The 14264-nt window shown below is 45.2% G+C and overlaps 1 protein-coding gene across 4 annotated transcripts in view; it reads left to right on the plus strand.

The window, feature by feature from the left end:
• The window catches only part of NAV2 (neuron navigator 2), a 341851-nt gene that overhangs the window by 107722 nt on the left and 219865 nt on the right, over positions 1 to 14264 (plus strand). For all 4 annotated transcript variants that reach the window (XM_066636906.1, XM_066636923.1, XM_066636914.1 and 1 more), the window contains exon 2: positions 212 to 329. In XM_066636906.1, coding sequence (XP_066493003.1) covers positions 212 to 329 — 118 coding nt within the window. The remainder of the gene's footprint in view (positions 1 to 211; positions 330 to 14264) is intronic.

The raw sequence follows: 14264 nt of genomic DNA on the forward strand, positions 1-14264 counted from the left end.
AATAAGCTGAATACTTGATCAGCACAATGCCTTGAATTTTAATGTTGCTAACTTTGTTTCAAGCAGCTCTGGAAAGAGGAGTGCTCTGTTCCAGGGAGTGCGAACCTCAGTGGTTCCTTTAAGTAGTTTAAAGTGAGAAAATTATTATTTAAAAGGCAAATTGAATCTGTTGCCTAATATGCAGCCTTTATCCTATATCTTTTTTTTCTAGATTTACACAGATTGGGCCAATCACTACCTAGCAAAATCCGGCCACAAACGCTTGATAAAGGACCTGCAGCAAGATGTAACTGATGGAGTTTTACTGGCTGAAATCATCCAGGTTGTAGGTGAGTACGTTTTGCCTTTTGCTGTTTCACAGCTACAACAGCTCAGTCAGGATCACATCCTCTTTAGAAAAACTAAAATAGCAAACATGTGTGGTACTACAGTAATTTGGATCCACCAGTTGTAATAGTTGATAAAACCTCACAACAAGATTGCAGGGAAAGTATTTGTCCTTGCTAAGAGCTCTCAATGCAGCGGTATCATGTAGAACAACAAGAGGCAGAAGAAGCTAGTAACAAGGTTTGTTTTAATGATTTTCCCATGGCTGTTGTTGTATGTTCCCTTTTTTCTTTTTTCTCTTTGACTGGTATTGGAATAATTCATGAGCTAGCTACGTAAATTCTGCTTTCGTATTAGCTTGAGAAACTTCTGCAGGAAGATATAAGATGGTGGGTAAATTTCCTTTAAGAAAAAAATTGTTTTTAAATAAGATATAAGATGGTGGGTAAATTTCCTTTAAGAAAAAAATTGTTTTTAATGAGCTATTGATTTTTAAAATGTATGTATTTATCAGCTTTCTAAAACAAATCAACTGAAGGTATATCATTAGAACAGCCTTAAAGCAGGGAGGTGTTAGCAGTTGCGGTACAGGTCCCAACATAGCTTTGGCCTATCACATAACTTCAGAAATATCACAGTCCCTAAGAGCTGGTTTACAACTGCATGTTCATCAGTTATTTGAATGTGTGAATGCTTCATCATCACAGAGCTAACTCTACAGTCCAAACATTAATATTACCTCTATCATCTCAAACAATGCATTTCAATAGCAAGGGTATAAATTTGACTGCCAGTCTGCTTGTATCAAATGTGCAATAATCAGGTATCAAGAAATCAAGTGATGTACTTGCAAGTATGAGCCAGCCCTCAGCCATAGCTGACTGTAAATAGAGACTTATGATAGCTAAACTTCAAGATTACTGTATCAAAATACTCAGGGTATGATTTATCTCATTTGTAGTGACAAAAGGTCCAGTTCCAAATAGGAGAGCCAGGATGGTGTAGTTGTTAGACCTGGAAGATCCAGGTTCAAATCCCTGCACAGCCGTGGAGCTTCTTGGGTGATCTTGGGCCAGTCACTATCTCTCAGCTTCACCTACCTTGCAAGGTTGTTGTGAGGGCAAAAGGAGGGGAGCCAGTAACAGGCCTGCACCTTGTCATGCCCTGGGACAAATGTCTGCGATGCCACCCCACACCCATACCACACCACCCCCTATACTTACCCAGGTTAGTGGAGCCTCATGCGATGTTAGGGACAACTCAGAAAGCCTTCTGAGGCTTCTCACACAGTTTTAAACAGTACTTCTGGGAAACGGGAAGTACTGTTTAAGACTGTGTTGGAAACTCACAAGACTCTCCGAGCAATCTGCAACACTGTGGGTGTGGCACTCGGGGCATTTGCCCCCTGCTCCCCCCCTCCAGGCCCACCACTGAGGAGAGCAACTGTGTTCACCAACCTGAGCTCCTTGGAAGAAGGGCAGTATAAAACTGTGAAAAATGTAAATACAGTCATGCGTTGCTTAACGACAGGGATAGAGACTGGCCCCCCCATCACCAAGCGTGGCTTGATGCAATGCAAAGCCTCTGCAGGCAAGGGGATGCTCCACTCCCCTCACCTCTGGAGGCCAGTTCGAACTTCCCAGAAGCAGCACGCATCCACCCGCTGTATGGGAAGCTCAGACTTCCAGAATCGTGGAAAAGACATGACTTCCGGTTTCACGGAGGAATCTGGAAAATCATGTCTCTCGTGTGCTTGGGGCAGTCTGAGCCTCGCAGAGACAGCAAGCAGATGTGCGCTGCCTCTGGGAAGTTGGAACTGGCCTCCGGAGGCGAGGGGAGCAGAGTTCCCCTTGTCTTCGGAGACTTGAAATATGCACCCCGTGAAGACCACATGACCAGCGGTGGTCGCAATCTGGTGTTGGCCGGAATGTCACTAAGGGGCACACGCCTGTATGCTGTTGGCATCCTCAGTTCATACTAATGTGTAGAAATGAGGGGTGCTCTGCAGCTTACTGAAGTGGACAGTGTGTCACTTGCGCCTGCTGCGTTTGTTGCATTGATTATTGAAAGGTATATTGTCTACAGAGTTTTCTATAAATTTCTACAGAAAATTTAGATTCTCACCCATAGAATGGACGGGTGGAAAATCAGAGGACTGAAAGTTCAAAAAGTCTATTAGTACAAATTAGAATGAACAGAGAGATGATGTTGACACTGGGTATTTTGACACTTTGTGCCCAAAGTACTAGATAGACATACTGGTTCCTCACTAGCTTCAGGGGTGGTCGCTCTTGTCCTCATTATCTTTGTTTGCATTACCTTAAGCTGATCCTAATACTCTTGATTGGCTAGAACAGCTATGTCTACCAGTTTCATAAAGAGATGTTTATACAGGTGTGACCGGAATTCACAGGGGTTCTGTTCCGGACAACCCCCCCCCCCACACACACACACAGATACCAGGGGCACCCTTTAAAAAGGTAGGGAAAGTAAAGAAAAATGTATCCTCTTCTGCGAATTATCCTCTGCAAATAATTGAAACTGTGGGTACTGGATCTGCAGGTACTGGGTGCACCTGTATTTTATTTGCCATCTGCTTCACCTAGATTAGGGCAAGGCAAACCCTGGCCCAAGGGCCAGATCTGGCATTCGGCCGAATCTGTCCCTCCTGTGACCAGTGCTCTTTGTTCTGGAGTGCCGCGTCTCTTCAAGTCCTCCGATCAGGATGACCCGACGCTCTGGCCAATCGCATCTATGGAACAGGGCCCAAACGGGCATTGTACCTGGATTTCTGGGCAGACATGATTGCCCTGATCAGGGGACTGCCCTGATTGGCGGACAGGATCACATCATCCTGATTGGGGGACATGAAGAGACATGGCACTCTGGAACTCAAAGCGTTGACCAGGCCCGCGAATGCATTCCCAGTGTACAGCAGTTGGCACTTTGAGCACCACTGACCTAGATGATGGCTGCAACTGGAGAAGCATCTCCAAAAACTATCTTAGTGCACGGGCAAGTTGATTCAGGAACAACCTCCTGCACATTTTCCTCTGAGTCAAGTTGGAGTAGGCCCCTCACCACCCAGACAAGCTCAGCCAGATGACAACCTGAAGACAGGATTTCTTGGCTGCCATCATTGCCACAGAGTAGGCACCATAAAGTGCTCTACTTGCATTCAATTGTGATTGCTCTAAGTTTTGCATCACTTGTGTCCTAACCATTCCCCAGACTCTTTGCTGACCCCAGTTCCCTGGTAATCCAAAGTGATGAATGGACCCTTATGGAAGTGATGTCACAAAAAGCAAACAAGCACAGAAGGCATTTTTTCCAATCTGAAACTGCATTGGGAAATGACTGGGGGCTAGAAACTTGACAGTGAAGGCTTAGAAATAGGGACTAAAACCTATGGAACACATAGAATTGTTCAAAGTGACACCATTCTGTCCCAAACTGATAGATCATCCTTTGATTATGCACATGGAACCCATTGTCTCTGGGTCTTGAAGAGCTGGATTTTGGTCTGATTTGAAAGAAGGCATTTAAGCATATAATTTTATCACTCCATTGCTTGTATGGGGTAGTGTCAATTGCCCAGGGGCATGGATCTGAATGGCAAACTGTGCACAGAGTCCAGTCAACTCTAATTTTTAAAGACACACCCATATACAAACTCTCAAAACGAGTATAGTACAAAAAAAAATCATTAAAAAGATATGTACGGGGGGGCGTATCCGCAGATCCTGTATCCATGGTTTCACTTGACCACAGTTGTGGGGAGCACCCCTACATTCCCCATACCCTCTAGAGGCACGGTTTTTATAAAACCAGAAGTGACTTTTTTTTTTTGCCTAAATGGCCATTCAGAGTCCCATGGAGGCCACGGATGGATGCACATGGCCTCTGCAGGGCTCAGAAGGGCTCACCTCCAGAGGGCAGGTGGAATCCCTGGTATCCACGGATACTGGAGCACACCTGTATTCTTCATATAATAACGTCAGTTTATAATTTACTATTTCTGCATTTTCAGTAAATACAATAAAGGGGGGCAACTAACATAGTGTATTTTCAAGGGCTGGAAGGGACACTTGGTTTAATTATCCTCTGCCGATTCCATCTGCTGTGTTAGTGCTTGAAACCAGTTGTTTTTAGAGCACTTTGAAAGGTTAATGCACGAGATAAAATATTTTCTTTTTTTTCAAAGACCTCTTCTGCTTCGCAGAAAAACCCATGTTTAAACACACCTGTTCCTATTTTAATCTTCCAAATTGCCACTGAAAGAATTATAGTCATTTGCATCCCATATGTACTAGCTTCAGGCAAAGTGAATCTCATTGCCACATCTGAAGTGATAATATGCACCCAGGGTGGTAACAACAGCAGCTTTAGAATACTGATGAAACGGAAGCTACAGCATCACAACTTGTCCAGATAGATAAAAAACATTTTGTGGGAAGCTCCAGAGGGGCATCGTATGTTTTCCTTCTTTTTGGTTACGGAAGTCCAGTCTGTTCTAAAAGTATTATTACAGTGTAGTTCTATGTGTGTCCACTTGGAAGTACCCCTTAAATTCAGTTACTCCAGAGGAGTGTGAACAGGTTTCCAGCCATAGTGCAAAAGTGGCTATGGATTATGTTCTATATCCTGTGAATGGAAACTTCTGTTGGGGGGGGCAAGGGGGGTGTTTGCACGGATCCTCCTTCCCTCTGCATCCCCCCATCCTATTTGGGAGGGTGAAGGGAAGGTGAAGGGAACGGTGAAAAAAGTGCAAGGACTAAAGAGCATTAAGGACCTTGAAGTATTTTTTTTAACTGCAGTACAATGGGCCCTCGTTATATACAGGGGTTCCGTTCCCAGAACCCCTGCAGATACCGACTTCCATGGATGATCAAATCAGCGGATTAGGGCACCAAAAACTCTTTGAATGCGACTGGAGCTGTGCTCTGTTCACATCCGGAGAGTGTTCTGAGGAGGCTGTATGTGGCTTCCCAGAATGCCTTTTTTCAGGCAAGAAAAAGAAATTCCAGTTTCGGAGGGATGGACGGACCAAAAGTGATGTTTTTATGCCCTTATAAGGCATTCTGAGCCTGGGGAAGCTGCATAGCTCCCATTTGGAGGGTCCAGGTTGGGCCACCAAATGTGTTTGGAGGTGATCAAATCTGTGGGTACCAAACCCACAGATTAAAAGGGCCAACCTGTATTTTTTCATAGGCAGACGGCCTCAGTGCCACAGCTTCTCTTTCCTTTCTTCTTGTCAACCCTGGCTCTTCTGGAGTTTATTCAGATTATGTTGTACAGTTAATGCAGTTAGACAAGAAATGTTTGTGCCCTGCATAGGAGTAACTGTGAAGACTTTTTGTTGCATGGACTTGGACGTTTGAAAGCAATCTGAAAAGCTTATTTGTTTGGCATCACTTTTATGATGAATGAAAAAGAGGTTACAGTTTTCTTCTTGTTCTAGATTTTTTCTCCTGTCTTTTAATTTTTGTTAAATAAGTCTGTTTTGTTTTTCTTGGAAAATTCTTTAGATGACTAGAGACATGCAAGGATTATTCTGGCAGGGGAGCATGCAAATACAATTTTGGTATGTCTTTAGATGTTTTCTAGGGTTCCCAGAGCACTGCTAAGGAATCGTAGTTCAATATAATAATCTCCATGTTTACCAACATGCTTACAGCCATCACAACCCCCATTACTGTTTATACTATACCTATGGTAGAAATCCCTGATTTCCCCCAATTTTTACACCCATTTTGGTCATTTGGATCCCCTCAGAGACTTCTGTGATGCCAAGCATTCTGAAGGGGCTGTTGAGTTATTTGGATGCAGTACTCTTGTTTGCTGTATACAGTGTAGTTGTTGTTTGTGCATCCAAAGGAGAAACCAGAATGGTGAGGCAGGGAGATTGAAAAGCCTCCTGAAGCAGGAAGAGGGTGTGGGTGCAACAAGGTTCTTGAGGGCCACGATAGGATTCTTGAGGGCTGTGTGATGTAGGTGCTGCAGTCAAAGTCCAGGATAGTCCTCTATCCAGGAAATGGATAGAGTGGATAGAGAGGCACTCTTTTCCCTCTTACATAACACTGGAACCAGGAGACAGCCACTAAAATTGAGTGTTGGGAGAGTTAGGATAGATAAAAGAAAATTACATGCTGGGTAGTCTGTGGAACTCCTTGTCACAGGAAGTACTGATGGCGTCTCTTCTAGATGCATTTAAGACGGCATTGGATAAATTTCGGGAGGAAAAGTTCATCACAGGTTACAAGTTACTATAGGTATGTGCCAGCTCCTGATTCTAGAAGTAGGCCAGATGCAGGGGAGGGCACCAGGACTCAGGTTGCGTCTTGTTGTCTTGTGTGCCTGTTGTCTGAAGCATTTGGTGGGCCACTGTGAAATACAGGAAGCTGATCTAGATAGGCCTTTGGCCTGATCCAATGGGGCTCTTCTTATCTTCTTAAAGTTCCTATTGCATATCCGCAGCTATAACCTTTGAGAGGGCGGGGGGAGGGGTGTTTTCAGGGCCAATATGTAAAAAAAGGAAGGTGCATTTTTTACATGCTTATTAGAAATGATTTTAGTAAGAAGAAACCCCTAAGGATGGTAGCATAAATAGTTAGTGTGCTTATCATCCATGACTTAAACAAGATGTGTAAGCACCTCATGTGTTCACAACAGCAGAAGTATACTACGTACTTTAAGAAGCAAAATGGCCTGCGGAAGAACATGAGAATTGCTCAGCTGCACCAGACTAGCGTGACGAATCTTTTGCCTGGGTTGGAAAGAGCCAGTTTATTTAGGTGTTTATGTATTTTCTAGATACTTTGCGACCTTGCTACAGCATTCATAATGTCAAAAAAATGTCATTGGGGTGAATGTAAGAAAGGCCTTAAAACACCCTATTAGTGTGATTATCTTTTTTCAATTGTGAACACCCAGAAGACAGTATTCAGCTGCCACCACATCTCAGAGCCATCAGCATGCATTATTGTCAAGCTTTGCCAAGACCAGCAGGGTGGCATTAATAATGGTATAGAGGCAGCACTCACTCCTGTGTGAGTTTGCAGCTACCATGTTGCAGGATTCACATATGCTTTCTTTTCAGCCACAGTCTTGCCATATTGTCAGAACCGACTCTCACTGCAATTAGTCTTTTTCCACCTTGTGCTCTGGTCTCTCATTTCCTTCCCATCTTGCTTTGTCTTCCTTTTCTTGCATTGGGAAAGAAAGAGCTTTACAATAGATTTGAGCCTTTGTTTTAATGTTTCCCGGTTCAACTTTGGAGGGAAAAGGAGGACACGGATAAAACCATTTGCTGACTACAAATAAACATCTTCCTGAATTAACCTAGTACAGTGGTTCTCAAACGTTTTAGCATCAGGGTCCACTTTTTAGAATGACTGTCCGTTAGTTCCACCAGAAGTGATGTTGTTAACATGGAAGTGATGTCATGGCTGGCAGTGATATCATCTATTTAGGGCGCAATCCTAACCCAATTTCCAGCACCAACATAAGGGCAATGCAGCATCTAGGTAAGGAAATAAACATTCCCTTACTTTGAAGAGGCCTCCATGAGTGCCCCCCAACTGCAGGATGCAGCACACGTCCCATTGGCACAGCTATGCCAGTGCTGGAAAGTGGGTGAGGATTTGGGCCTTAGGCTTCAATTGATCAGCCAAAGGTCCCATTACACAGCGTGCTCATGCTATTATTTTGCATAGCTCAGAACTCAAACATTCCAGCTCAGACTTGGATCTTTCTCCAATCACACTGCCCTCCCCCCTTTCCAATGTTCCATCTTTCCACTTGTTCAGAGCAAAGCACCATGGCACTCTCTCCCACTGGACCCCACCTTGCCCAGCAGCTCTGTATTTTCAGTAGCAACTGAGCTAGATGCTATGCAACCCTCCTGAAACTGGCTCATAATCCATCTAGTGAGTTCCGACCCACAGTTTGAGAAACGCTGACCTAGTGAATCCAAATGACTGACACAATATGCAAAGAGGTGGGCCAAGTGAACTTCATAAGATGAGCAGAGAAGACAGCTAGTAAAATACACTCAGAGCTTTCAATTTGCTGAAAAGAGCTTTGATTTGTAGAATGTATGTATGTAGGTTTGGGAGACTGAGCAGCTGCCCAGTGCAGCTATTTTAGGAATACACTCCGTTGTACTGGGGAGAATGTACTATTTACATCTACGTTTGACTCGAGCACTCCTTGTCTCTATGTACTAATAATCTAGGAAAATGTCACTGAAAAACTGAAGACATTTAGGCAATTTTTTAATTTGGAAATTGTCCCTTACAAAATCAGAAAATGTTTGGCAAGTGTGCACATTGCTTCAACATGGAACGAAACCACTTTTATGTGTTCTTTGGACATGGTGAAAGAGGAAGTCATAGATCATCTTCTGGGAATGTTTGGAATGACTATTTAAAATTCCCTTATTTTGGTCAATGCATGTTTTCACCTGCTCCTCTGTTGGTTTGTGTGCGTTACTCAGTGTAGTGGGAGAAGATGGAAATATTGTTTGAGAATTTAGGAATTGCCCCTATGGAATATTTTCTTGTTATGCTATACATCTGGTGCATGGAGATCTGCTTGGTATTATTTGGACCATATACTGTATTATGTAACATAATCTGATTCCTTTCTTCAACAACAGAGTTGTTCTAACAGTAGTGAGTTTGTTCCTAACAAAAGGGTAAACTCCACTGGAGGAAAAGTTGCATATGTGCATGGAGGCATTTGTGCATTGAGATCAAATGCAAATACAATGGTAGTTTATCTAGAAGGCTTTTGGCAAGATAAGGAACCAAATCCATCAAACATTCCAGCACTAGTGCTACTGCAATACATAGATAAGGGAACAAATGTCCCCATACCTTGAGGAGCTTCTGTGACTGCCTCCCCACCACAGGATGCAGAGCATGCCCCATTGGCACAGCTGGCACAACTGGCACAGCTGCACCGGCACTGGAAAATTGGCTAGGATTGGGCCCTCAATCTCTCAACTTTGGTTCCCCATCCAGCAAGGAAATATTAATAATTACCACTCCTGTGCCCTGTTAATTCTCATGCCCCACCTCTTTCATTCCTTTGTCTGACCTACTTTAAAACATAAGAACAGCCCCACTGGATCAGGCCATAGGCCCATCTAGTCCAGCTTTATGTACCTCACAGCGGCCCACCAAATGCTTCAGGGAGCACACCTGATAACAAGAGATCTGCATCCTGGTGCCCTCCCTTGCATCTGGCATTCTGACATAGCCCATTTCTAAAATCAGGAGCTTGCACATACACATCATGGCTTGTAACCCGTAATGGATTTTTCCTCCAGAAATTGTCCAATCTGCTTTTAAAGGCGTCCAGGCCAGATGCCGTCATCACATCCTGTGGCAAGGAGTTCCACAGACCAACCACATGCTAAGTAAAGAAATATTTTCTTTTGTCTGTCCTAACTCTCCCAACACTCAATTTTAGTGGATGTCCCCTGGTTCTGGTGTTATGTGAGAGTGTAAAGAGCATTTCTCTATCTACTTTATCCTTCCCATGCATAATTTTGTATGTCTCAATCATGTCCCCCCTGAGGCGCCTCTTTTCTAGGCTGAAGAGGCCCAAAAGTCATAGCCTTTCCTCATAAGGAAGGTGCCCCAGCCCCGTAATCATCTTAGTCGCTCTCTTTTGCACCTTTTCCATTTCCACTATGTCTTTTTTGAGATGCGTCGACCAGAACTGGACACAATACTCCAGGTGTGGCCTTACCATCGATTTGTACAACGGCATTATAATACTAGCTGTTTTGTCCTCAATACCTTTTTCTAATGATCCCAAGCATAGAATTGGCCTTCTTCACTGCCGCCGCACATTGGGTCGACACTTTCATCGACCTGTCCACTACCACCCCAAGATTTCTCTCCTGATCTGTCACAGACAGCTCAGAACCCATCAGCCTATATGTGGTTTTGATTTTTTTGCCCCAATGTGCATGACTTTGTACTTACTTACCTTGAAGCGCATCTGCCATTTTGCTGCCCATTCTGCCAGTCTGGAGAGATCCTTCTGGAGCTCCTCACAATCACTTCTGGTCTTCACCACTCGGAAAGGTTTGGTGTTGTCTGCAAACTTAGCCACCTAACTGCTCAACCCTGTCTCCAGGTCATTTATGAAGAGGTTGTAAAGCATTGGTCCCAGGACAGATCTTTGAGGCACACCGCTTTTCACCTCTCTCCATTGTGAAAATTGCCCATTGACACCCACTCTCTGTTTCCTGGCTTCCAACCAGTTCTCAATCCATGAGAGGACCTGTCCTCTAATTCCCTGACTGTGGAGTTTTTTTCAGTAGCCTTTGGTGAGGGACCGTGTCAAATGCCTTCTGAAAGTCCGCATATATAATGTCCACAGGTTCTCCTGCATCCACATACCTGTTGACCTTTTCAAAGAATTCTAAAAGGTTTGTGAGGCAAGACTTACCCTTACAGAAGCCATGCTGATTCTGCCTCAGCAAGGCCTGTTCGCCTGTGTGTTTTGAGAATCTATCTTTGATGAGGCATTCCACCATCCTACGTGGTATAGATGTTAGGCTGACCAGCCTATAGTTTCCCGGGTCCCCCCTCTTTCCCTTTTTAAAGATTGGTGTGACATTTGCTATTCTCCAATCCTCTGGCACCGTGGCCGTTTTGAGGGACAAGTTGCATACCTTAGTCAAGAGATCAGCAACTTCATTCTTCAATTCCTTAATAACTCTTGGGTGGATGCCATCAGGGCCCAGTGACTTATTGATCTTTAATTTATCAATGAGGTCTGAAACATCTTCTCTTTTAACCTCTATCTGACTTAATTCCTCGGTCAGGAGGGGCCGTTCGGGCAGCGGTATCTGCCCGAGGTCTTCTGCCGTGAAGACAGATGCAAAGAACTCATTTAATTTCTCTGCCATCTCTAAGTCTCCTTTTATCTCCCCTTTCCCTCCCTCACCATCCAGAGGGCCAACCGCTTTTCTGGCGGGTTTCCTGGTTCTAACATATTTGAAGAAGCTTTTATAATTCCCCATAATGTTGCTGGCCATAGTCAGCGTTGCTCATAGTCAGCGTTGCTCATAGTCTCTCTTGGTCTCCCGTATCACCTTCTTACATTTCTTTTGGCACTGTTTATGTTCCTTTTTATTTTCTTCATTAGGGCAAGACTTCCATTTACGGAAGGAAGCTTCCTTGCCCTTTACGGGCTCTCTAACTTGGCACCCTCCTGGAGCCCTTCTTTCTTTGCAGTATACACTTCCTCTGGGCCTCCATTACTGTTGTTTTAAGCAGCCTCCATGCACTCTGGAGAGATTGGACTCTTTTTACCTTCCCTTTCAACCTCCTTCTAACCAGCCTCCTCATTTGAGGGAAGTCCGCTTGTCGGAAGTCAAGGGTTTTTGTGAGAGATTTGCCCGGTATTCTTCCCCCGACGTGCATGTCGAAATGGATCGCAGCATGATCACTGTTCCCCAATGGCTCAGTAACATTTACATCTCTAACCAGGTCCTGAGTACCGCACAATATTAAATCCAGAGTCACGTGTCCTCTGGTGGGCTCCATGACTAGCTGCTCTAAGGCACAGTCATTTAACAAGAAATCCGGTCTCCTTTTCGTGACAGAACACAATTGACCCAGTCTATATGAGGATAATTGAAGTCCCCCATGATTACAACCCTGTCCCTCCTTGTCACCTCCCTGATCTGTTTCCTCATTTCAAGGTCCCTTTCCGATTTCTGGTCTGGAGGACGATAGTACGCCCACTCAGATTACATCGCTCCTCAGGCCTGGTAATTTAACCCACAGAGATTCAATGGTGGAGTCTGAATCGCCTTCAATCTCTACTTTGCAGGATTCTATCCCTTCTTTAATGTAAATGGCCACCCCACCTCCAACACGTCCCTCCCTGTCCCTCCTGTAGAGTTTAAAGCCTGGGATTGCGGTATCCCACTGATTCTCTGAATTTCACTAAGTTTCCATTATGCCCACTAGGTCAATGTTTTCCCTAGTCACCAAACATTCCAGTTCTCCCATCTTTGCTCGGAGACTTCAGGCATTTGCATAAAAGCATTTGTACACGGAATGCTTATTAGCTCCTTTGTCTCCGCATCCTCTCATTATGCCAAACCATCTATCACATCCCATCATGCTACCATTCCCAGTTTCTTCTCCTACTCTGCTTTTACCTTGTTGTTGTCTAACCTCCACATCCTTGTCCCATAGGGATGAGGAGTCTCCAACCAGATGCCCCTTATCTCCTGTCGGCTTTCCCCCAGGGATCGGTTTAAAAGCTGCCCTGCCGTCTTTTTAATGTTATGCGTCAGCAGTCTGGTTCCATTCTGGTTAAGTGAAGCCCATCCCTCTTGTACAGGCCCCGCTTGTCCCAAAACGTTCCCCAGTGCCTAACGAATCTAAAACCCTCCTCCCTACACCACTGTCTCATCCACGCATTGAGATCCCTGATCTCCGCCTGCCTAGCTGGCCCTGCGAGTGGAACAGGTAGCACTTCAGAGAACGCTACCTTTGAGGTCCTGGCTTTCAGCTTCCTACCTAATAGCCTAAATTTGGCCTCCAGGACCTCCCAGCTACACTTGCCCACGTCATTGGTGCCGACATGCACCACAACCGCTACCTCCTCCCCAGCACAGTCTACCAGCCTGTCTAGACGAGAAGTGATGTCCGCAACCTTCGCACCAGGCAGGCAAGTCACCATGAGGTCCTCGCATCCATCGCAAACTCCCCTCTATGTTTCTAATAATCGAATCCCCCACTACAAGAAGCCCCTGACCCCCCCTCCCGCCGAGTATCCTGAGTGCGTTCAGATATGGACCCGTCCCCTGGAGAAGGGGTCCCCCCTAGGGGATTGTTTCCTTCCTCTCCAGGATGATGTCCTCCAGCCCCGAGACTTCCCACCAGGGCAGCTGAGGAGCTGCACGCCTGAGGTTGGGATGAAGCCTGATCATCCCCGGAAGTCTCCCCACGGTCCTTCTCTGCCTGCCTCTGCTTCTCCAGGTCGGCCACCAAGGCTTCAGGGAGCAGACACGTTCCCTGAGTCCCTGGAGCTCCTTGCATTAAGGGCACACCAATGACTTATGCCCCAGAGGCATATAGTCATACATGTGGCACTCGATGCATAACACTGGATAGCCCCCACCCTGCTGCTGGCTGTCTGACTTTTTTGTTTGTTTGTGTTTGTTTGTTTGTTTTGGGGTACTTAAAAACCCTTCACTGGTTTGCTGCCCTCTTCTCAAGGGAAGCGAAGGGTAGTGTCTGGGGCCCTGGCTTCCTCGCCCTGCTGCTGAACTTGCACAGAGGCTAAACTCACAGTGCCTTACCTAGAACTTTGTTCCAAGGCACTGGGTTCCCAGAGGCCATGCGCGCTTCTGCCTGAGAAGCCTACTTTGCTTCTGCCTACTTTGTTTTCACAATCAGCTATGTGTCTCTTGCAAGTGATTTGGTCACTAGGTTTGCAAGACCCTCTATGATTTCAGAGGACCTAAAGCAGTGATTTTCAACCTTTTTTGTCTCTCGGCACACTGACAAGGGACTAAAATTGTCAAGGCACATCATCAGTTTTTTGACAATGGACAAGACACACTATGCTGTTGGTCGGGGGCTCACATCCCCCAATGGTCCTATTAATAAATGACCCTACCCCAAACTCCCGTGGCACACCTGCAGACCATTCACTTCACACCAGTGTGCCACGGCATAGTGGTTGAAAATGGCTGACCTAAGGAGTGGGTCCCAGGTGTCACTACCCCTCTGGCTATCGCATGTTCTGATGTTAGTCTCAACTGAAGTGGTGTCACAGATTGTTTTGAAAACTGAATACTTGGCGAGTCCTTTCAAATCTGATTTCTAGGCACAATCAGCTACTTTGGGCAAAATTAAGCACTGTGCACAATTTGTTTGCACTATAGCTTTTCA

This window comes from Tiliqua scincoides, chromosome 1 (genome assembly GCF_035046505.1).
Source record: "Tiliqua scincoides isolate rTilSci1 chromosome 1, rTilSci1.hap2, whole genome shotgun sequence".
Lineage (NCBI taxonomy): Eukaryota > Metazoa > Chordata > Lepidosauria > Squamata > Scincidae > Tiliqua > Tiliqua scincoides.